This window comes from Barbus barbus (genome assembly GCF_936440315.1).
Source record: "Barbus barbus genome assembly, chromosome: 36".
NCBI classification, from domain to species: domain Eukaryota; kingdom Metazoa; phylum Chordata; class Actinopteri; order Cypriniformes; family Cyprinidae; genus Barbus; species Barbus barbus.
The window spans coordinates 7,570,879-7,596,261 of NC_136714.1; the positions used below are offsets into that span (position 1 = coordinate 7,570,879).

General features: G+C 39.0%; 1 protein-coding gene across 3 annotated transcripts in view; it reads right to left on the reverse strand.

Moving 5' to 3' along the window:
* Positions 1-24,853, reverse strand: part of LOC306856269 (E3 ubiquitin ligase RNF121-like) — a 113,010-nt gene extending 88,157 nt beyond the window's left edge. For 2 of the 3 annotated variants that reach the window (XM_079395427.1, XM_079395429.1), the window contains exon 1: positions 24,728-24,853. In XM_079395427.1, the coding sequence (XP_079251553.1) occupies positions 24,728-24,805 (78 nt within the window). In that variant the 5' untranslated portion in view covers positions 24,806-24,853. The remainder of the gene's footprint in view (positions 1-24,727) is intronic. The other variant, XM_079395428.1, reaches the window with a different exon arrangement.
* Between the last annotated feature and the right edge of the window lie 530 nt (positions 24,854-25,383).

Genomic DNA, 25,383 nt, shown 5'->3' on the forward strand with positions numbered 1-25,383 from the left:
TCCGAGCGGACAGAGATTCATCACTGTCTGGTAAGACACGCGGAGGTGGCTTGTGTGTGTATATCAACAAAGACTGTTGTAACAATGCTGCGGTATTATCAAAACACTGTTCATTGCTGGTGGAGTTTATGGTTGTGAAGTGTCGACCGTTCTATCTGCCGCGGGAGTTCACGGCCATTGTTAACGTTGCGGTTTACATCCCCCCGTGTGCAAACGCTAAGGACGCGCTTCGTGAACTGTATAGCGCCATCAGTGAACAACAAACAAAAAACCCCGACGGCTTTTTCATCATAGCCGGTGACTTCAACCACGCAAACTTAAAGACAGTTTTTCCAAAGTTCTACCAACATGTGAACTTTGCAACAAGGGGAAACAACACACTAGACTTTGTTTACACAACAGTAAAGAACTCTTACAAGGCTGAACCCCGCCCCCACCTCGGGTACTCAGACCACATCACTGTTATGCTAATCCCAGCATATAGACCACTTCTCAAACTCGCCAAACCGGTTCAAAAGCAGATCACAGTATGACAAACAATAGACAAACAAGGACTTTTCTAACTCTGCTGCTCTGTGTTTCACGGAAACCTGGTTGAATGGCGACATACCGGACAGCGCGATTCATCTGCCTAATTACCAGCTGATCAGAGCAGATCGGGACACAGAATCAACGGGGACATCGCGCGGCGGCGGGACATGCTTTTACATCAATGAGAGGTGGTGTACAGATGTAACTGTGTTAAAGAAGATGTGCTGCTCAGATCTAGAAACGCTCTTCATTAACTGCAAGCCGTTCTATTCGCCGCGGGAGTTCTGCTCGTTCATTCTCGTGAGTGTCTACATTCCACCGCAAGCGCACGTGAGCACAGCTTTACAGAAACTCGCTGATCTAATCACAGAGAGTGAGCAACAACACCCGGACTCTGTTTTAATCATTCTCGGGGACTTTAATAAAGCAAATCTCTCCCGTGAACTGCCAAAATACAGACAGCACATCACATGTCCCACCAGAGACAGTAATATATTGGATCACTGTTACACAACAATAAAGGACGCATATCACTCTGTTCCACGAGCAGCTTTAGGACTCTCTGATCACTGTTTGGTTCATCTTATTCCATCCTACAGGCAGAAACTTAAGTCTGCAAAGCCTGTATTAAGATCTCTTAAAAGATGGACTAATGAAACAGAGCGGGATTTACAAGCCTGTTTCGACCTGACTGATTGGACTGTTTTTGAAGCTGCGGCAAATGATCTGGACGAGCTCACAGAGACTGTAACATCTTATATCAGTTTCTGTGAGGACATGTGCATTCCTACCAGGACTCATCTATTCTACAACAATGACAAACCATGGTTCACTGCCAAACTCAGACAGCTCCGTCAGGCCAAAGAAGATGCTCACAGAAAGGGGGATAAAGTCTTGTACAAACAGGCCAAATACACACTGGAAAAGGAGATCAGAGTGGCAAAGAGGAATTATTCTGACAAGCTCAAGAACAAATTCTCTTCCAGTGATCCTGCTTCAGTGTGGTAAGGATTGAAGGACATCACCAGCTACAAAACACCACCCCCCAGCACTCTGGAGAATCAACACCTGGCAGACGACTTAAACGAGTTCTTTTGTCGTTTTGATCGATCACCCCACACCCGCCCAGAACACCCCTCCACACAACCATTCACACCTCCAGCAACCCCTCTCTCCCCCACACCTACAATTCAAATCAGCGAAGATGATGTGTGCCAGGTCTTCAGGAAGAACAAAAGAAGGAAAGCACCTGGTCCAGATGGTGTGTCACCAGCCTGCCTAAAAATCTGTGCTGATCAGCTAGCCCCCATCTTCACACAGATCTTCAATAGATCACTGGAGCTGTGTGAAGTCCCCTCAAGCTTCAAACGCTCCACCCTCATCCCCGTCCCAAAGAAACACAAAATTACTGGACTTAATGACTACAGAACTGTGGCCCTAACGTCTGTAGCCATGAAATCATTCGAAATACTGGTTTTGGCTCATCTGAAGGACATCACTGGACCCTTACTGGACCCCCTGCAGTTTGCCTACAGAGCAAACAGGTCTGTGGATGATGCAGTCAACATGGGACTGCACTTCATCCTGCAGCATCTGGACAGACCAGGGACTTATGTGAGGATCCTGTTTGTGGACTTCAGCTCTGCTTTTAACACCATTATCCCGGAAACCCTTCAAAATAAACGAACTCAGCTCTCCGTCCCCACCTCCGTCTGCCAGTGGATCAACAGCTTCCTGACAGACAGACAGCAGTTAGTAAAGCTTGGCAAATTCACATCCAGCACCCGAACCATCAGCACTGGAGCTCCTCAGGGCTGCGTTCTCTCCCCACTGCTCTTCTCCCTCTACACCAACGACTGCACATCTAAAAGACCCCTCTGTCAAGCTCCTGAAGTTCGCAGACGACACCACACTGATCGGCCTCATCCAGGACGGTGACGAGTCTGCTTACAGACAGGAGGTTAAGGAGCTGGCTGTCTGGTGCAGTCTCAACAACCTGGAGCTTAACACGCTCAAAACTGCGGAGATGATAGTGGACTTCAGGAGAAACCCCCCTGCTCTCCCCCCACTCACCATCATGAACAGCACTGTGACTGCAGTGGAGTCATTCAGATTCCTGGGCACCACCATCTCTCAGGACCTGAAGTGGGATATTCACATTGACTCCATTGTCAGGAAGGCCCAGCAGAGGTTGTACTTTCTTCGGCAGCTGAGGAAGTTCAACCTGCCACAGAACTTACTGAAACAGTTCTACTCTGCCATCATTGAATCCATCCTCTGCACCTCAATAACTGTCTGGTTCAGCTCAGCTACCAAATCTGACCTCAGAAGACTACAGAGGGTACTCCGGACTGCTGAGCGAATCATTGGTATAACCCTCCCCACTCTCCAAGAACTGTACTTATCCAGAGTGAGCAAAAGGGCTGGCAAAATCACTCTGGACCCCTCACATCCAGCACACAACCTCTTTGAACTGAACCGTCTGGTCGACGCTACAGAGCTCTGAGCACCAGAACGACCAGACACAGGAACAGTTTCTTCCCTCAGTCAATACATCTCATGAACACTCAATAAATAAACGTGGAACACACAACTTCATTATCCATTCACCACACTCACTTATTATTTTTATTTTTATCATTTCTAATTTTCACATACTTGACCTGTACATACATAGTCGCCTATATTATATATTCTGTATTTTTTATTTTTTTTTGCTGCTTTGTACATTGGTTATTGGCTATTTCTTGTTATTTTGTTTTATTACCCGTGTCCTGTCCTGTTACTGTCTTTCTGTTGCACTGTGGAGCTTCTGTCACTACAACAAATTCCTTGTATGTGTAAACATACTTGGCCAATAAAGCTCATTCTGATTCTGATTCTGATCAGATGATAACTAAGATAACCAAGTAATCATACATGTGCTGTTTGACCGGCCTTTAGTGTAACATACTGTGACGCGTGTCCCGAGCACTCATCAGCGTCGCCCTGGAAACGGAGAGGAAACACCTGGGCGCTGTCATTAACGGCAGGCCGGTCACAGCTGAAGAAGATCAGCCACCGCCTTCATAAGCGCGGTTGAACCACACAACGACTCCGTATGCTAATTTTCTCTGTCTTTCGTCCTAGAGAGCAGCGTATGGCCGGCCTGCCTACCTACAGAGCACGAGTTACCGCACCGAGGGACTTTGGATTGACGAGAACGCCGCACGGAGCACTGCACCCTTTCACCTGCACTGTTTGTTGAATTAAAACCCACCCTCCGGGGCTCATTTATTGCACTCCACTTGTCGTGTCATCCTTCACCCTGTTACAATACGCACGCTTCAGTGTACATGCTCTGAATAAGCGGACGTCAGAGCAGCACGCGAATGAAATATTTAACCGGCAAGGCATTAAACTAAAGCACACGCAAATAATATACTTTTGTGATTGCGAATAAGTTTAGTGCTCTACCGCTGAGTCAACATTTGATGTGAATGTGTCTCGTGAGATGCAGTTGGAGCTGGAGACGGGAGACATAGTAAATAGGCTACAGCGCATTGCATGAGGTAGATGTTGTGTTTTGTTAGTAAATGTTTGATTATATTACTGGTGTCACTATTACACTACTGCATATATTACATCTGACACTGGTGTGGCTTAGTTTTGTAACTTGAGCCCACACTTCTGAACATTTCACTCTTGCTGCGATGACTGATTGCACGCAAACACACACCGCACATGGCGCACGGATATCACACGCACGTCGAGCAAACGACGGCCACATCATTCAGTGAAGGAAAATGTCAAGCAGCAGCTTCTAATTCATCATTAACATTGAAGTGTACGGAGATAAAACAACACAAGTATCGATAACAGTATCGTTTGTCCTGAAGCTTACCGGTAGTCCGGTACTGACCCAATTACGTACCGGTCCAAAAAAAATACTGGTTCTTGGTACCCATCCCTAGCAATACATAGTGCACTTTTAAGCTTTTATTTTGACAGAGACAGCAGTAGAGCTTTTATTTTGAAGGAAAACTCCAGCTTCAGTGAAATCAGGCTTAGAAAAACGTGTCTCACTACAAATCTAGTGAAACGCTGTAATCATCTGCCACGAAAATAAAGCACAACTGGTGGCTGTTGCATTCCCAAACGCACGCTAAACTCACATTGTTTGCAATAAACAAGTTGACTGCATTAATTCACTGTGAATCGAGCCGTTCTGAGGTGCGGAAAACACTGGAACAGGAGCTGATAGCCTGAACAATGTGTGCGCTTCGCTTTAAAACACGCAACGAAAACAGATTTGATGAAGGGATTAAGCCACATTGTGCTTTTTGTTTTAGTTTGTTTGACAAATACGGTGCCAAAGCATAACGGCCCAAAACACAACTTTAATGACCTTTTATGTTAGAATAAGAAGTTTAAATATATATTTAAAAACTACACTTTTTGCCCGGAAGAGCGTGACAACGATAATATTGAGAGTTTTGGTATTGCGATATTTCGATATTGATAATATCGTTACATCTCTAATGTATATTTAATTCATGTTAAGTCTATGCAGTGTTTTAATTTTACATTTGTTTATTCAGTTCTTGTATTGCTTTATTTGAATGCTACTGATAAGTATTTAATGTAAGCCTGCCTGAAAATCAAAGCACTGTTTATTTAAAGGGGTGGTCGATTGTGATTTCACTTTAACGTTAGTTAGTGTGTAATGTTGCTGTTTGAGCATAAACAATAACTGCAAAGTTACAAAGCTGAAAGTTCAATGCAAACAGAGATATCGTCTTTGTTACGTCTCCCTAATTATTTGGCATCTAGGGTTTTGGGAGGCAACAAAACTTTTAATAACTAAGATGATATTCAAGCTAAAACACTTTTCCCTGCTGTGAGGATGTGGTTTGCGCGACTTAAGGTGCAGACAGAGGCAAAACTAACTAAGATTGTATTTAGTGGAAAAAGAAAATCCATATTACAAAGTTACATAATGATAATATAAACAAAACAAAATTCCTTCAAACAAATCAACAAATATATATTTACAAACTATATCCAAATATAATTAATGACAACAAAAGTGAGTGACGAGAGCGGTGCCAAAGAAAGAAAAATTTAATAAAACAAAACACTAACACCAAACAAAACTAAGCTAAACAAAGGAATCAAAGAAAGTAACATCTTCAGCGTAGAACGCCACTAACTACGCTGACTAACAAACAAATACAGCAGATGGCACTCGCTCCTAAACTAGTGTATTTAGACAACTTTACCCTGCGTGTTGTAAGATGTATGTCACGTGACATGCTGAACTGGTCCCATCACCATGCGCCAGAAAAGGACTTGAATAAACTCCTTTAATGGTGATAAACCGAGAGTCGAGTTACAGTCAATGGACAATAATATTTCACATAACAAAAATTAAAAAACACAATCAAACTCAGAAAATTATAACAGAAACAGGAGCAAACACAAACATGAGAGAGCAAACAAATGAAAAGCAAACGCCCCTCCCGAACTCGCGTCACTTCCAGATCTTTATACGCACTCCCTAACGTCTGATTGGTCCTCAAAGCATTGAGTAGAATTGATGATTGACGGCAGCATAGTCCAATCACAGATCCTGTGAGGTGAGAGTGAGAGAGAGGAAAAGGAAAAAAATCTCTCCCAAAACAATACGGGACGTAACACCCTCCTGCTTAAAAACAAACATACACACATGTTTGAAATAACCAACTTAAAGTAGACACTATTCCTTAGACCCGAGACAGAGCATCTGCCACAATGTTATCTGTACCCTTCTTGTACCGGATCTCGAGGTTATAATCCTGAAAAATAAGAAACCACCTCATCAATCTCTGGTTCTGATTACGCATACGTGAAATAAAGGTTAACGGATTGTGATCGGTATAGACAGTTACAGGATAAGAAGAAGAACCGACGTAAACCTCAAAATGTTGGATTGCCAACAACAAAGCCAAAGCTTCCTTCTCTATTGTTGAATACTTCCGTTGACTTCTGTTAAACTTTTTAGAGAAATAACAAATGGGGTGATCGATTCCGTCCTTATCCTCCTGTAGGAGTATGGCACCAGCTCCCACATCACTCGCGTCCAGAGCTGGGTAGTAATTGATTACATGTAATCTGGATTACGTAATCAGATTCCAAAAATTTAGTACTTGTAATCAGAGTAAATTACATTTTAAAATACTCGTAATCAGACTAGTTACTTTGTGGATTACATGATTACATATTCACACAATAGCAATAAATTATTCATAAATCATTGATTCCCCCTAATTTCTCTTTTTCATCTTTTAAATTTTCCTTTCTAAAATAGTCTACCGAATATATACTTATTATATATGTATAAATAGTCCAGTCTTGCGGACATTCACACAAATATCAGTCATTAGTCAGGTGGCGACAGCATTTGACCACTGGATTTACAAAAATCATTTCAGGTTTAAGAAGGGTTTCAACATTGCATCAACTACTGATGAACACATTAATTTTTATTTGAATTATTACTCTGTAGGTTTTTTAACCATGTACTATTAATTATAACTAATTAAAATGCACATATTCACGTTATTTCTTAGATACATGTAATGCAGGCATTCCAAAACTTTTTGTCATCTAAACCTTATTCACCAAATATATTTGCTTTAAGTACCCCTGAGATTTTAAAATAAATATTTCAATAATTAAGTATCACATTTCCATGTTCACGGTTTCTTTGATGTTGATTAATGATCACATGGCATGCAGGTAAATAAAAATATTTAATCTTTTTTAGTAAGTGTTTTATTTAAAACAAAGACTATAGAAACACAAAGACTGTTCACTCCTATACTTATGAATGGGAGAAACTGCAACACGTAATATGGAGGAATAGTCCCACCTTCGAAATGAAAGAGTCAAATTTCCCATAGAAACCTGACTAGACCTGCCAATCCACATGCACAGTATAAGCAGGTTATGATTCAGCATGCACATTGCCTGGTCTAGCCTGAAAAATACGCTTTTTAAACGCTATACCTAAAAATCTACGCAATTCGCGTTGGGTTTTAGTCACTGGAAATTCGTTTATAGCCAAAACTTTAGCCATCACTGGGCGCATCTGACCACCCCCTACTTGTTTACCTAGGTAGGTCACCGTAGCCTTACCGATTTCACATTTAGCTAAATTCAATGTTAAAAAAGCTTCCTGTAAACGCTTAAAAACAGTCTCTAGAAGTGATACATGCTCAGTCCAGCTCTGTGAGTAAATCACTAGATCGTCCAGATAAGCGTTACCATTTGGAACATCAGCAAGAACCAGATTAACCAACCTCTGAAAAGTGGCTGCTGCATTTCGCAAGCCGAACGCCATAACTTTGTATTGCAGGAAACAGTCTGGTGTTAGGGTCTGGTCGCAGCTCATACAACCGCTGTAACACCCGCCCCTTGGAGAGCCAGCGAACTTCAGTGTGCAGAAGCAGCTGTTCATGCCCTGACCCCATCTCCTGGCAGAGGACCCCAAACAAGCGAGTGTTTAGCAGCCGTGATTTGATGAGATTTATCATTTTCACGGATTGGTTCAGCACGGAGTCAAAAAGAACCGGCATTTTTTTAGCAGCTAGTGCTTCGCGATGAACCATGCAATGTGTCCATTTCACAAGTGGAGCTACTTGCTGAACGCGAGCAGCTAGGCCACGCTCACGCCCCGTCATTGCCTGCGCACCATCCGTGCATAGGCCAACGCATCGGTCCCAAGCCAAACCATTTTCACGGATAAAAATATCAAGGACATTGAAAATGGCTTCTCCTGTAGTGTGCGACTGAAGAGGCCGGCAAAACAGGACATCCTCCTCAATCGCCTTGTCACGCAGATACTTGACATAGGTGAGGAGCTGTGCCTGCCCAGCAATATCAGTGGATTCGTCCAGCTGCAGCGCGTAGTAAGGACTCTTTTTTACGAACTCTATCAGTTGCTCTCTGATATCATTGGACACGTCTATAATTCTCCTAGCGACTGTGTCATTGGACAGCGGTACTGCACCGAGTTTGCCTGCTGCACTATCGCCTATCATTATTCTGCACGTCTTGCGCTGCCGGCAAAATGAGAGTCTCGGCGATTGTATGCGGTTTACCCAGTTTACAGATTCTTTTGGCCACTACATACGATGCCTCCAAACACTGTTTAGATACAGTGCTGTGCACTGAAATGGTTGCCTGTTGCTGATGGAGGCCATCAAGCTTTCTTTTAAAATATTCAGCCGGTTTTTTTTTAATGCCAGCATGCTTTGTTTCGAGGTGCCTTTTTAATTTGCAGGGCTTCATACTGTCGTTTGCCAGCACCTCGGCACACACGACACACTGAGGTCTCAGATCAGCCGTGACTGTAAACCCAAACTGCAGGTATGCTTCATCGTACCTTCGAAGCTTTTTTGCAGCTGGTGGTGCGTCGGTTGGCTTGTTGGTCCTCACAACAAATTTCTCCATTTTTGTTATGTGTTTTCAATAAAGTTTCGGCAATATATAACGGTGTGTGTGGCTACGTTGAGAGACGTATCAGGGGCTAATCAGTAGGGACTTAGGCATGATCTTTAATTAAACCAACAAAATAATTATTTTGCAGACAATTCAGATTTTATTTTAATACTTAACGATTGTAGTGTGTGTGTGTGTGTGTGTGTGTGTGTGTGTCTTAGTCGTGTGGGTAGTTTTAGCGAAGTGTAGCTACTGCCTAGCAGTTAAAAAAAATTACTGGCTAGGGCTGAGATTTGATCTAAACTTTAACAAGAATGTTTGTGGGTTTAGTCTTTAAAAAGACTGTTGGGGTTTTGTAGTAAAGGCCTATGTAAATCGAGATTGATAGACTAGCGAGAACTGACACAAGCGAACTTGGCAAGAGACTAGACTAGAGTGAATGGAGAGCTATGTCATGAGTCAATTTAAATGCAGTGATTTGTTTTTGTGTGAGAGTGAGTGAACATTTACATTTACATTTACGGGAACGGCGGCGGCCATGCGCGATTCATTTGCAGCCTGGACGCGGAGGGGTGTTTGTCTCCTCTCTGCTCTGACTGCTGCGCGAGGCTACTGAGAGACTGACCGCCTGTGAGTGCTTTTGGACGGGAGAGGGGCTCACGGCAGCACCCGCTGCTCGTTGAGCACAGTAGGCCTAACTGCAGAGTGATTCGTGCTTTCGAGTCTCCAGTCCAAACACCACAAAAGTCTCCAAAAACACCAGTAAAAGTCACTGGATTTGTCGCTTTTGACAAAAAAGTCGCCAGGAGAATAATTTATTTGTGTTATAATCAGTGCTTGAAGTGGGGGAAAAAGGTGGCGGTACTCTCTTTGCATTGGCAAATCATTACATTTTTACAGTGAAAAACAAAACTTGGAGATATTGCTGTTACAACAATTTATTGTTATTTATTTATTAACAACATAAATGTATTTAAACATGTGTGTGTGTGCGTGGCTGCGTGCGTGCGTTTCACAAAAACTAAAGGAAAGCTTTAACTGTAGCCTATATTCTGACTAGTTTATTCGTTTTTATATACAGATATATATATATATATATATATATATATATATATATATATATATATATATATATATATATATATATATATATATATATATATATATATATATATATATATATATACACACATACATACACACACAGGTCCTTTTCAAAAAATTAGCATATTGTGATAAAGTTCATTATTTTCTGTAATGTACTGATAAACATTAGACTTTCATATATTTTAGATTCATTACAACACAACTGAAGTAGTTCAACCCTTTTATTGTTTTAATATTGATGATTTTGGCATACAGCTCATGAAAACCCAAAATTCCTATCTCAAAAAATTAGCATATCATGAAAAGGTTCTCTAAACGAGCTATTAACCTAATCATCTGAATCAACTAATTAACTCTAAACACCTGCAAAAGATTCCTGAGGCTTTTAAAAACTCCCAGCCTGGTTCATTACTCAAAACCGCAATCATGGGTAAGACTGCCGACCTGACTCCTGTCCAGAAGGCCATCATTGACACCCTCAAGCAAGAGGGTAAGACACAGAAAGAAATTTCTGAACGAATAGGCTGTTCCCAGAGTGCTGTATCAAGGCACCTCAGTGGGAAGTCTGTGGGAAGGAAAAAGTGTGGCAGAAAACGCAGCACAACGAGAAGAGGTGACCGGACCCTGAGGAAGACTGTGGAGAAGGACCGATTCCAGACCTTGGGGGACCTGCGGAAGCAGTGGACTGAGTCTGGAGTAGAAACATCCAGAGCCACCGTGTACAGGCGTGTGCAGGAAATGGGCTACAGGTGCCGCATTCCCCAGGTCAAGCCACTTTTGAACCAGAAACAGCGGCAGAAGCGCCTGACCTGGGCTACAGAGAAGCAGCACTGGACTGTTGCTCAGTGGTCCAAAGTACTTTTTTCGGATGAAAGCAAATTTTGCATGTCATTCGGAAATCAAGGTGCCAGAGTCTGGAGGAAGACTGGGGAGAGGGAAATGCCAAAATGCCTGAAGTCCAGTGTCAAGTACCCACAGTCAGTGATGCTGGCGTTGGTCCACTGTGTTTTATCAAGGGCAGGGTCAATGCAGCTAGCTATCAGGAGATTTTGGAGCACTTCATGCTTCCATCTGCTGAAAAGCTTTATGGAGATGAAGATTTCATTTTTCAGCACGACCTGGCACCTGCTCACAGTGCCAAAACCACTGGTAAATGGTTTACTGACCATGGTATTACTGTGCTCAATTGGCCTGCCAACTCTCCTGACCTGAACCCCATAGAGAATCTGTGGGATATTTACTCAACATTTACTCAACAAACAGAACTCTGCATTTTTCTTCAATTTAATGAAGACAAAAGTGCATTATAACAAAGTGCATTTTGCTTAAATATTTGCAACTTTAAGTGCTCTGATTAATTGTACACAAATTGTATTAATCTGGAAATTACAACAAGTCAACATTTAACTTTCCAAGGGTACAGTCTGAGCTCACACAAGCACAAAATCTTCTTCTTATTATTCTTAACTTCTTATTAAATCTTCTTATAATTCTTTTTTGTGACACCATGTACTGCCATAACATATTTCACTATGAAATCACTTAAAGGTGCCATAGAATGCATTGATACAGTATTTTAAATTGTTCTCTGATATCTACACAGAAGGTATGTGGCTTAGGTAAGGGCAAAAAATCTCCAGAAACGATTTTACATGTCCATTTACAACCCTAGGATTTCTCCCTAGAATGAAACGGTCTGTTATTGGCTTATTTGGCAGGGTCATGAATAATAATGAGCTCTGCTCTGATTGGCTGTTTCACAGTACGGCTCATCAGCAAGAAGGAAGCACAGGGAGGAAAATATATATTTAAATACTTTCTCTCGCAGTTATATCGTCGGGTAATTATACTGTATATAAAACGCGGGCATCAGGGAGCCGTTATTAATATGCGAGGCATTGAAACTGCTTTTGAACGATCCATCGATCGCGTTATAGTTCACTTTCAAGAGACGCGATCACACAAACTATGTTTACATTATGGAGCAACAGTACTTACCACACATTTCACAAGATCAGATGCTTGTCAGTGGTGCTCAGGATCTGTAAGTCATTCGCCATCATCCTCATCTCTCCTTACTGAGAGTGAAATCTTATGTACTGTAACAGGCTACCGCTAGCAAGGAGCTAACCATGTCCCTTTAGTGGCTCGCGTTATTTGCTTTCTGTGCCTTTCTGAATACAGACACCAACCCATCCCTGCACTTCACACCCCCTGCACGGCCTGGAACATAACATTTATTTTGTTATTTTCGCTGTAGTCCGCGCTTGTTTATTTACAATACCTGCAGAGCTTCTGATGGTTCGGCCGGCTTAGAACAAGGGCGGGTTTATGCAAATGTTGGGGGCGTAGTGATCCCGACTGTTGCGTCACAGTCGGTGTTATGTTCTGATTCGCCTGTTTTTCAGTGGTCTTTTTTAATCATGAGATTTACATATGAAGGAGAAAACTATGGTGTTTGAGGCTCACTGTATGTAATTTCCATGTACAGAACTGTTATTATTTAAATATGCCAGGGTAAAGACAGTTTTTCATTCTATGGCACCTTTAAATGCTACATCTTGCTTTAACATTTTCCATGAGTTTTTTTTTAAACTCGCGGGCGCCGCTCCGCCCCCTAATGGCTGGGCGGAGTATCGATACTAAGGGCTAGAATATCGATACTGTATCTTTTTTTATTATATCGGTATGTATCTAAGAATCAATATTTTGAGCACACCCCTAGTTTGCAGCCTCTGCAACTTCCGTCCGTCATAAAAATTAACTCAGATGGTTCGATTTTCTGCATTTTTCGCATCCGTAGCAAATATTTTGAGGGGTGTTTTTGACAATTGAGAGCCACCAAATGACGAATATGAAAAAACGAATACGACAGTTTCGGACTCAGTCAGGGTGCAAGGACCTTAAACTTTTGATGCTTGCGCAGCTTCTCGAGGAGAAATCAAACAAATGAGCGCCGTTTTCTAAAGTCTATGAGCGCAGCACACACAAACTAAATTGACATACTGCAGTTAAATTTCAAAATGTGGTGTTTTTATATTTATAACATTTGAATGCAGTTCAGCAACATACATCACACGACCTGACGACCAAAAGAGCTGACAATTGACCATCACTTAATTTACCATCACCTCACGATTGAAAATGTGACACTGATTTCATATGACAGTTCAACAAACAAGTTAATAATATTAAGTCACTTACATTTTTGATGAAATAATGACTGTTTTGGTCTATTTTAGCAGCGAAAATAGATCCGATGAATCCAAACAAAGATCACAGCATAGCGCATCTCACAGCAACACTCAATCGTGTTTTGAATGATTGAGTGTTTTGAACGAATCGGTTGAGTCAAAGATTCAATGACCCATGCACAAACATCTGTCTCATTCTTGATGAATCGGCCGTTTGAACGAATCGTTTGAATGAACGACTCAATGACTCACTTAATAAAACCGCTTATCACCTGCATTTGGGCTCACTATCGACAAACCAATCAAATTTGTTCAAAACGCTTTTTTTTTTAAATCAGTCCAAACACATTTTAATTTTTATTCAGGAGTTATGTATATACAAAACTATAACTTTTTATGACAGTAGTTTAGTGATAAAAAAAATTTGCTAATTTTTTTTTTCAGTTTTTTTTCCTCCCATCCTGTAGCCTACTCGCGCCCCCCCGCGAGAGTGTCCGCGCCCCAACCGGTTGAGAACCACTGCTCTACACCAATGACTGCACATCTAAAGACCACTCTGTCAAGTTCCTGAAGTTTGCAGACGACACCACACTGATCGGCCTCATTCAGGATGGTGACAACGGCCTCATTCAGGATGGTGACAAGTCTGCTTACAGACAGGAGGTTGAGGAGCTGGCTGTATGGTGCAGTCTTAACAACCTGGAGTTCAACACGCTCAAAACTGTGGAGATGATAGTGGACTTCATTAGAAACCCCCCTGCTCTCCCCCCGCTCACCATCATGAACAGCACTGTGACAGCAGTGGAGTCATTCAGATTCCTGGGCACCACCATCTCTCAGGACCTGAAGTGGTACAATCACATTGACTATTGTGAAAAAGACCCAGCAGAGGTTGTACTTCCTTCGCCAGCTGAGGAAATTCAACCTGCCACAGGATCTGCTGAAACAGTTCTACTCTGCCATCATTGAATCCATACTCTGCACTTCAATAACTGTCTGGTTCAGCTCAGCTACCAAATCTGAACTCAGAAGACTACGGAGAGTAGTCCGGACTGCTGAGCAAATCATTGGTACAACCCTCCCACTCTCCAAGAACTGTACTTATCCAGAGTGAGCAAAAGGGCTGGCAAAATCACTCTGGACCCCTCACATCCAGCACACTCCCTCTTTGAACTGTTACCGTCTGGTCAACGCTACAGAGCTCTGAGAACCAGAACGACCAGACACAGGAACAGTTTCTTCCCTCAGGCAATCCATCTCATGAACATTTGACAATATAACGCGGAACACACAACTCTATTATTTATTCGCCACACTTGCTTACTTTTTTATTTATCTAAATTTTTCATTTCAAATTTGCACATATCAGACCTGTACACACATAATTGTCTATATTATATATAGTGTTTTTGCTGTTTTGTACATTGCCTATTTGGATATTTGTATTATTCTTTATTATCTGTGTCCTGTCCTGTTGCTGTCTCTCTGTTGCACTGTGGAGCTTCTGTCACTATAACAAATTCAAATGTGCAAACATACTTGGCCAATAAAGCTCATTCAAATTCCATTTTTTTTCTGGTATTCTGAATAAATATGTTTAATATCTAAATGTTTAAAAAAAAATTCCCCAATTTCAATAACACATTGGAATTGAAATGGGGAATCGATAAGAATCAGAATCAATAAGCAGAATCAGAATAAATGGATAAAATTCAAATGATACCCAACCCTAGTTACAATTACAATCAAGCAAGAACTAGGACCCACGTTAATAATGAAAAAAACTTTCCAGCGCTGGATAGATGTTAGAGAGCAGGAAGGCTCGAAAAAGGATGCCAAGGTTGCTTAGTTTCTGCTCGACATGCGAGTAACAATGGTTTTACTGTTTCACATAACCAAGATAGGCTGTGCTTTTGTCGTAATATTAGCTATAGTAGCAGGTAACGCCAGTTGTTGCTCATTGCCTGTGTTGCATAGAGTGTTTGAACATTTGAAGGTGGAGCAATGAAGGGAAGAGTGTACTTTGGGGGGGTAGGGGTTAGGAGTGTGTGTGTGGGGTTTTTTTTTTGGGGGGGGGGGGGGGGGGGTTGATTTAAAATATTAACAGTCTTTTTTCAGAAATCATTTTAACTAACTGGATCTCTTTTCTTCAGTACATAATTTAACCCTCTGGGGTCTGAGGTCATTTTGGGGCCCTTGAGATGTGTTGACATGCCCTGATATTTGTGCTTATTTCAGCTTCTTAAATCATACTATTGACCAACATGTAATTTTTTTTGTATTCAGCACAAACTGTGCTACAATAATATGTGACCAAGATGGATGTACATGTCTGCATTTCTTAGAAAAAAAATATTATGCGTGGTTAGTAAGTTTTGGGGAAAATAATGTAGCTGAAATAAGGCCATAAAAGCCACACTAAATCGTCCTGAATAAGACTTTTGAGTAATCAGTCTTCTAGGCTAGAATATTTACTTCACAATTATGTGAAAATCATTCAGCTTAGTCATTCACAGAAAACAATATATTGATTTAAATTTTTAAAGACATGTTTTGTGATCTAAAGCCAATATGCGAGGGAGTGGTAATAGCCTTGAATATTAAGTGATTTTCACCTGAGAGACAAAGGGCCCTCCCCTAAAGCTGCTAATGGCCCATCAGTGTGACTGTGACTGAGGCAGGTAAGAGAGTGTGAGGAGACTGAAAAAATGGGGTTTTTAAATTATTTGTATTTTATTTACAACACAGTATAATCAAAACATACATAATGAAGGTCAAAGACACATTATTGTGTGCACTGATCTAACCACAGAGATGTGAACAGACTTTGAGTTATTCCTGCAACAGATTCTGTTCAACAAGTGAAACAAATACCTGATATTTACTTATTTCCATGGATTCAAGAAGAAAAAAACACAATCAGTAGCCAAGGATCTTGTTTTACCATAGAATATCAGTGTAGTTGACCATCTGATGTTGGTACAGCGCTCTCAGAGGAAAACATCTTGAAGAAAGTCATCAGGATTCATCTGTGGTTTAGGTACCTGGTCCAAAAAAATACAAACAACCAAAAAAAAAACATTTGTGAGCATAGACTCATGCATGCTTTGTACTATCATACACAAAAAAATTCATTTTATATCTGAGAAACTAATTATTATTGTTTAGTACGTTATTAAAATCTATTTTTGAACAGAGTAGGCTATTAATAATAAACATGTTCTAAACAGACTCGTAGTATTCATCATGTTACAATGTACTCTCATATTACTTTTATTGTTTTATACAGAGCATGAAAACAACAGTTTGGGGAAAAAACTACTATGATTGTGTAGTCATATAGCTTAGTATGCATGATTTTATAGAAGCTGTTATGATTCTGCAGCCATAGACTCAAGTATGCTGTGGACTACAAAAGGATGTACTTTGTACTATAAAAAATTCTATTTTATATCGGAGAAACTATTATTGTTTAGCACGCTATTATAATATATTTTTGAACAGAGTAGGTTATTAATAATAAACATGTTGTAAACATACTTAGACTCGTAGCATTCATCATGTTACAATGTGCTCTCATATTACTTTTATTGTTTTATATAGAGCATTAAAACATCATCGTGCCATACGAAATTTAAATACAATGAAGTGCCCATCATATTCAAACACTGTAGTCTGGAATTACAGTTTGGGAAAAATCAACTATGATTTTGCAGTCATATAAGTTAGTCTAGTATACATGATTTTATAGAAGCTGTTATGATTCTGCAGCCATAGACTCACGTATGCTGTGAACCACAAATGGATGTACTTTGTACCATAAAAAAGGATATTTTATATCTGAGAAACTAATTGTTATTGTTTAGCACGCTATTAAATCTATTTGTGAACATTAAATATTCTTCTAAACATTCTTAGATGCGTAGCATTCATCATGTTGTCGGTTGGGAAAACCCAACTAAACGCGTTCAAGTTTGTCACAATAACACGCTAACTAATGCAAAAAAGAAGCATTACTTACTCAGATCGATCTTCTGTATGAACTCTTGCACTTATTCTGAGGTGAATCCAGCCTTTACTCAGCGCGTCTCCTTCCAGAAACGAGCAGCAACAGAGTCTCGTGATTGTTTGTTGTTGGGCGTCTCCAAGCGCGCGCGCGTCACGTGGTTATTTACATGTGAACACGAGGGGGCGGGATCACATTAGAAATAATGAGTTAGACTGGACAGACTGAACATGGTGTCGGTTTCATACTGATTACTTTATCACAGAACATTTGTTTTCGATAACACTTACTTCGTTTGAAAGCAGACACTTTAGGCTTTCTATAGATATAACTCTCATGTTTCTGTGTTGAGTATTCGCTGAGTTACATTTCATTTTAGTGACGCGTTACTATAAACATATCGCGGAGACGGAGAAGACAGAGAGCGCATCCTGTTGGTTTTCTTTTTTTTCCAAAACCACAAAGTTTTGTTGTAATCGTGAGTGTACTCAAAAAAAAGTAGACACTTAACAGTTTCGATTGATGTATAACACTTATTTGTGTGACCAAAATCAACAGAGTACTTTTAGTGTCTTTTGCACTTATCGTAAAAAAACCGAGTTCGTATCGCTGGCGATACGGCGGGCCCCAGAGGGTTAAACTGAGTCTGGAAAAGATGGCACCAATGCAAAGAAAACCTTCAATTGACATGCTATGCTTTTTTTTTTAAATTTTACTTATGCAAAATGGGCTGAGCGTTTCATCTTTTCTGGTAAAGCCTTCGGAGAAAAGAGGGGACATATTGACTGTGTATGTTTGTGTGATTTCTGTGAATGCAGATATGATGATATGATTGTACTGATTATATTGATATGCACAATGCATCCCCAAATACTTTGTGATCAGGACAAGCAGATCAAAATACAGCCTGTTCACTAAAGTATTTACACTTGTTTTCTTAAAGCATGTGTGGACAACATCTAGATAAAGGTCGCTTTTTAATGGCAAATGTATGGAAGCCCGTTTCCGCGACCTTAAGAAAAAATAGAATTCTGTAAGTCATAATAATGAGATACTTTATTATGACTTAGCTTCTCGTAATAATGACTTAGTTTTATCGTAATAATGAGAAAATTTCTCATAATAGTGAGAAACTTTCTCGAAATAATGACTTGCTCCACGCATGCGCAATGCATGAGTGATGGCACGCTAGCGACATCTGCTGGTCAAAGCCATGCAGGAACACCGCAAACATTGCTTGTTCTGTAATCTAAAGTGTATAATCTGTCATTAAATAACGATTTCAGATAAATTATCTGCATGTAGTCTTTTGTTAATTTGTAGCACTTACCAAGTTACTCTGCCAGATAGTTATGGCTTCAAACATTCCAGACTAATATTTCAGTTAAGAAATACAGGCATTTTATGAAGAAATGAAAGCCATTACGCATATAAGCTTAATTTATAGATGTTTATTTCAATTATTTATTAGTTTTATTAGCTATCCCTTTCATGCATCACATGCTTCATAGTTCATACAGTAAGCCATCTCATTTCAAAAGCACAAAGCATCGTTGTTCATTACCACGGCAACCGCTTGGTCTTCAGCATCACACACCGCTTCTTGCAGGACAAACGCTTAACGTGAAAAATGCTTAACGTGGCTTGAAATACAAAGACAGATTGAACCAAAGTCAGTACACAACTTAATGACATGCATGCTGTATATACAGGCATTCAGGTGGACCCAAAATATGAATGCAATGCAAAACAGCAATGCAGCATTTTCTATAACGGTTTTCTAAAGGAAAACGTTTAACATGCAACTTTGGGTGTTGTGTTCAAATTCTGGGTTCTTATGCTTGCCTGTATGCATGATCAATAATACTGTATCCTGAGTTTGTCATTGTACTTTAAGCCACATTAAGCATTTTTCACGTTCACATCTCCTGCAAGAAGCGGTGTGGGAGACCAAGCGGTTGCCGTGGTAACGAACAACTACGCTTTGTGCTAGCGAGATGAGATTGGGCTACTGTATAAACATTGTGGGCTTATGCATGTGATGCATGAAAGTGACAGCTAATAAAACTAACAAATCCTCGAAATGAACATCTATTCATTAAGTTTATGCGTGTAATGGCTTTCATTTCTTCATAAAATGCGTGTGATTTTTGTTGGAATATATTCCTCTATATCTGTTTGAAGCAATGAACTTCATTGTCTGGCGGAGTAACTTGCTGGTAAGTGCTACAAATTAACAAAAGACTACATGCAGATAATTTATCTGAAATTGTTATTTAATGATAGATTATACACCTTGGAGTAAGTCCCCAGGTAGCCAACAGAATGGGGCCGAATGCGGCTGAGTGTCGGCTCACTCGGCTGTGTGCTGGCAGCGGCTCGCCAGAAGTGAGCCAGGTCAGGCCCAGTAATGGTTGCCAGATTTGGCTAGGTTTTGGATCTGGCCCGATTCTGGTTGAGAAACGGCGCATTTAGCCACATTCAGCCCGACTGTGGGCAACAAGTGTCAGTCCTAAAATGTCAAAAATTCAGGTTTTACTCCTTGTGTGAATATTTGGTCCCCACAATGGAGGTTAAACCTGTACACACACACACAATCAATCAATTAGGCTGAATTATAAAATTACAAAAAATATATTTTTAAACAAAACGCTATAGTTGTCAAAGTTATTTATTAAATGTTATTATTATTTTAATTAATATTTCTATTCATTTTTAGGCTGACCTCAAATGGACTCTGCTTATATGTTAAAAAATGTTCCCTTCATCTAATTGACACTTTCTGACTGTGTGTGATCGCAAAAACTAATAGACTACCTCAGTAAGAAGTGGTAAACTTTTACAAAATATGATTTCAGATGTTATATGTGATTTTATTATGTCTAAATAAAAGTCCCACAGCAAAACTTAGGCTAGTGGGTAGAATGAGCCAATAAGTGATCCTCTGCTGCCATCTTCTGAAATCAGTGAGTGAAACTATATTATTAATAACTGTAACTATATGTGTGTGTGTGTGTAATTTATTTTATTTATTTTTTTGCCAGGGAAAATATAACATGAGGTAATGACTTAAATGAACATATCAGATGATTTATATATATATAAAAAAAAAAAAAAAAAAAATCAATCAATAAAATTTGTAAAAGTATGGAATTGAATTTAAGTATGTTCCAGCAAAAGTATGGAAAAAATAAAGCAGAGTATGGAAAATATTTGTGTTTCCAGACTTTTGCCCCCATTTAGTTTTTTAATAATAGAATATTAAGAATTTAATGAAAATAAATTTATCGTACAAGAAGTGAGGTTTCATGGCAGCTGTTTAGTGATTCTTTAGTGATCAGCAAATGAATGAATGAATTCATTGTGCACTTTTTCATTATGCAAAATGCAGGTTATAAGCATTTTGGGTTTAGCACCATATTACATTGCCTCAAGGATCTTTGCAAAAATAAAAAATAGGGCCTTAGCAAAAATAAAAAAAAACTTAGCATATAGGACAATGCACACAGAGTTGTTGTGCCATCAGCCCATTTCGCGGTGTGGTTTCTTGGCTGTCACAGACTATGCATTAAAGAGACCTAAGGCCTTAAAAGATTGCATATTGCCCCAATGAAAGCATTTTTTACAGTACCAGTGTTTTTTTATAGACCCTTCAACTTGGCAAATTTTATGCCATCAGCCCATTTCGTGTCATAGTTTCTCCACCGCCACAGAGGATGAGTTAAATTGGACATTAGGCCTTGATATTAGGGGTACTACCATAAAGAAAAGCAACATTTTGAGCAGGTACATCTCTGTTAATTCATGTGCATCCATGCTATCGTTTTATTCATAGTAAGATGGCAGTGATGCACAAAGGAAATAGGTTATATAAAACTATAAATTGTAATGCGTTAGCATGCAAAACATTCCCATGCACGTGAATAGTTTCTTGTGGCCACAAAAAAAGTTTCTTGTGTGCATGTAAAAGTCTGTATTTTTTTTTATTTTAGGGACTTTTATTTTATTTTAAGAAAATCAATGAAAAACCCTGAGAAAATAAAAATATTTACAGATAACTGTACTATATACAAATATAAAGCTGAAAATAATGCTGTATGAATGTGAATAGTGTAATAATGTTCCTGCTACATTTCTTATTTCTCATTTCTAATATTTCTGTGATTGCTTTAAAATATTTTTTTGTCAGATTTGTCAAGATCATCTGAAAGGAGTTCACCTGTGACATGTAAGTAATTGAATGTTATATTTTGCTATAGAGTAGATGTGAAATATACAGTTTATTTTAGGATATTTCAGTCTTCAGTGTCACATAATCCTTCAGAAATCATTCCAATATGTTGATTTATTATCAATGCTGTTCTTTCAACCTTCTATTCATAAAAAAAAAATCCTTAACAAAATGTCACAGGTTCCAAAAAAAACTGCAAATCCCTGTTGAAAAAACCAGCATATGCTGGTATAGGCATGTTTTGAAGCACGGGATGCTGGTTTGAGCTGGTTTAATGGTCCAACCAGCTTAAGACCAGCACATGACCAGCTAAGGACCAGCATAAACCAGCAAAAGACCAGCATAAACCAGCATCCCAGCTTCAAAACATGCCTGACTAGCATATGCTGTTTTTTTTCAACAACATTGATAATAAATCAATATATTAGAATGATTGCTGAAGGATCATATGTCTCTGAAAACTGGAGTAACAGCTGATAAAAATTCAGATTTGCATCACTGAATTAAATTATATTTTAAAGTATATTAATTGTTATTAATGAATTATTAATTATGTATTATTTATATATGTATATAACCTCTGACACTGAGAAGAGAGAAATCTCCTCACATGACCGCTACAGAACATCTGAACATAACAAAATAAATGCATATGACGGATCCTCTTCCGTCTGTTCTGCAAAATGAACAAATATAGCCTTTATTTCTGCAAGCGTAAATATTGTGAAAATATCAATGTTAATTGTGTCTAAGCAATTCCTCCTGGAACTAACGCGGGTTTGGCGGGTGTTCATTTCATACTCTGTGACAGCTTATTTAATGAATAAATTCTGGATTGTATTTAATGTATAAGGTACATTTGTAACTAACTGGTAATGTCATAGTGGTATCGTGTAGTGCAATCGAATCTATTCCTGTGGAACCGACAGCACTGTTCATCTAATAAAGATCTTCATAGCTAGCAAACCATAGCCTTTGCAGATTTGCTTTCACCTGACTGTAGATCCAAAGCCACGTCTTCATCGCTCTTGATGTTCTTAAACTTTTCGTTTAACATTATCTGAGTGAGAACCGCTTCAGACTCAGCGCGTGCAGCAGGGAACTGAACGAATCATTCAAACTGATTCATGAACCGATTCACTGGTTTGCCAACTGGTTTGTTCGAGCCTTTAAACAGAATTGACTCAAAAGAATGAATCATTCGCGAATGGGCATCGTTCATTGTCCAGAGAAAAGTAGACGGAGCGTTTGGAATAAACTGAAGCATTTTTAACTTTATTATTACGTATTGCAATAAGATAAAGTAACGAGAGGAGAGTCGCCCACAGTAACTAAGTAAAAGTACCGTTTTTTTCACTAAAAATGTACTTGAATAAGAGTAAAAGTACCCATTTTTAAATATACTCTAAAAGTATTAGTTGCCCAAAATATTTACTCAAGTAAATGTAACGAAGTAAATATAACTCGTTACTACCCACCTCTGGCTAGGACATAATATTTTAAGATTAATTTTGTTGTACTGTTTGAGTCAGGGTGTTCTAAGTGGTCAAGTAGTAGTGACCATGCAGGGTGCCCAAATTCGTACAGACCTTTTTCTTTTTTTTGTCATTTTTAAACTGTAAAACTGAATTAGTTTTAAATTAAATCGACAACATAATACCTGCAAAAAGTGAAAAAGTAGTCTGAATTTCTGAAATGACTGTTTGACCACATAACATGATATATATATATTTTTTTTTTTTCTTCATCTTCTTCCTACCTGGTCTTTATGCTAAGTTAGGATAACCAGCTTCATGTTTAAATAGGCAAACCTGTGCCACATATACCAGATGACACACACACACACCCACCAACCCACACATACATATATACATATATATATATATATAATGTTTTTTTTTTGTTGTTCATGCAAATACTGCAGTGTGCTGGATGGAGAAACCGGGAAGTTTATAAACAGATGGCATGGAAGAAGAGAGCAGGTCCTACAACAATTCCTACAAGAAATTCTTCTTAAGGTATGCTCGAAATTTACCATTTACCATTGAGATCACTGAGATCTGACTAACTATGTGTCCCCTCTTTATCTCTTTCCTTTTTTCTGTCCCTCTTTTAGGATAAACTTGAGGTCCTGGGAGTTCTTAGAGGTTCTAAAGTATTTTTTATGCATTTGTTGATGTCAATTTTTCCATAATTTTTTTTTTTTTAATTATAATAACAGTTCTTATCCATGATAAGCAATCAAGCTAATATCGTTTTGGTAAATTTTGTTGTTGTTATTAATTACATAAAAATTGGTTTGTATTTCATATACATTTCCATTTGGAATCCAGACTCGGGCCAGTACCGGTTATTGTGATTGTGGCCCGATGCCGGCAGTGTCGGCTCAGTTTCGGCAACCGGACTCGGGCCGAGGTATTTCTTCCGGCTTGCCGGATTTGGGCCGTTATCAGGCCGGATCATTTTGGCTACCTGGGTCATTATTTCGAGAAAGTTTCTCATTATTATGAGAATATAAGTCATTATTATGAGAAAATAATTATTTTGCGAAAACAAGCCATTATTTCGAGAAAGTTTCTCATTATTATAAGAATATAAGTCATTATTATGAGAAAATAAGTAATTATTTCGAGAAAACAAGCCATTATTATGAGAAAGTTTCTCGTTATGTATGAAAATTTTTCTCCTGAATATTATAATATATTAACTCATAATTATGAGAAAGTTTCTCATTATTATGACTTACAGATTTTTTTTTTCTCAAGGTGGCGGAAACGGGCTTCCATACAAATGTAAACGGGGCTTCCTATATTTTGAACCTCTAATCTTCATCTCATTTCATGCATCATTTGAATGGAGAAAAAAAACTCTAAATTATAGTTTATTTAAATATGGGTGAAAAATATTCAATGCATCTTTAAATCCTAAAAAAAACTCTGACTTCACATTATTTTACTTTTTTCTTAGTATACCTTATTGCTGTTTGTGTTTACTTGTTTACAGTTATAACAAAATACAATTATATTTTACGGAAACAAAATTCTAACAATTGAAGGGAGTTTTAAACTGGTAAAAAAAAAAAATTGTTTTTAAAAATCCCCAGTACAATCTAATTATTAATGATTATCAGATTCAATAAACAGTCAGCAACCCTCGCGCATATTTAACATTATCCACAAACAGATGTTATCTAACCTGAGAGGCGTCGTCGCGATGTTCATGTCCATGGTTATGTTCCACACCATCAACCTCCACCTCAAACACCCCTGCCATCTTCTATGCTTACAATCCGACTGTTCAAGACACTTCCGGGTCACATTCCGGGTTCTTCTGCTTCTTCTTCTTCGTGCTTTACGGCGGATCGCAGACTTCTAAGTGCATTACCACCACCTATCTCTCAAATGGACAATCGACACTCTATCTAGAATCTCCTTATTAACCTCCCATCCCACATTCAAACACCCTTGATTCTTGCACCCGCTTAGAGTCCGGCGCTGCGTGTTCTGCTCCTCCGTCCACTCTCAGCCCTTTTAAGCAGGATTTGGAGTGGGAAAAACACTTATACTCGCTTGTTCAAACCAGTTCTTCCCAAATATTGTAACAATGATTTAATGTTTCTTCCTGGATTTAATAAATTCTTAATTGTAAACTGCTCACCCTATATTCTCTAGTTCCATGCAACTTTTATTTATTTTTATTGCAAAAAACACAAATACAATAAGGCATAAGTTGGTCCTTAAGAACAGAGCACCAATCAAAAATAAAAATAAACTAAGAAATAAAAAAAAAGAGAAAATAATGACATTATACAATAGGGTCTTATAATAGTTAACATTTCTGCAATGAACTAA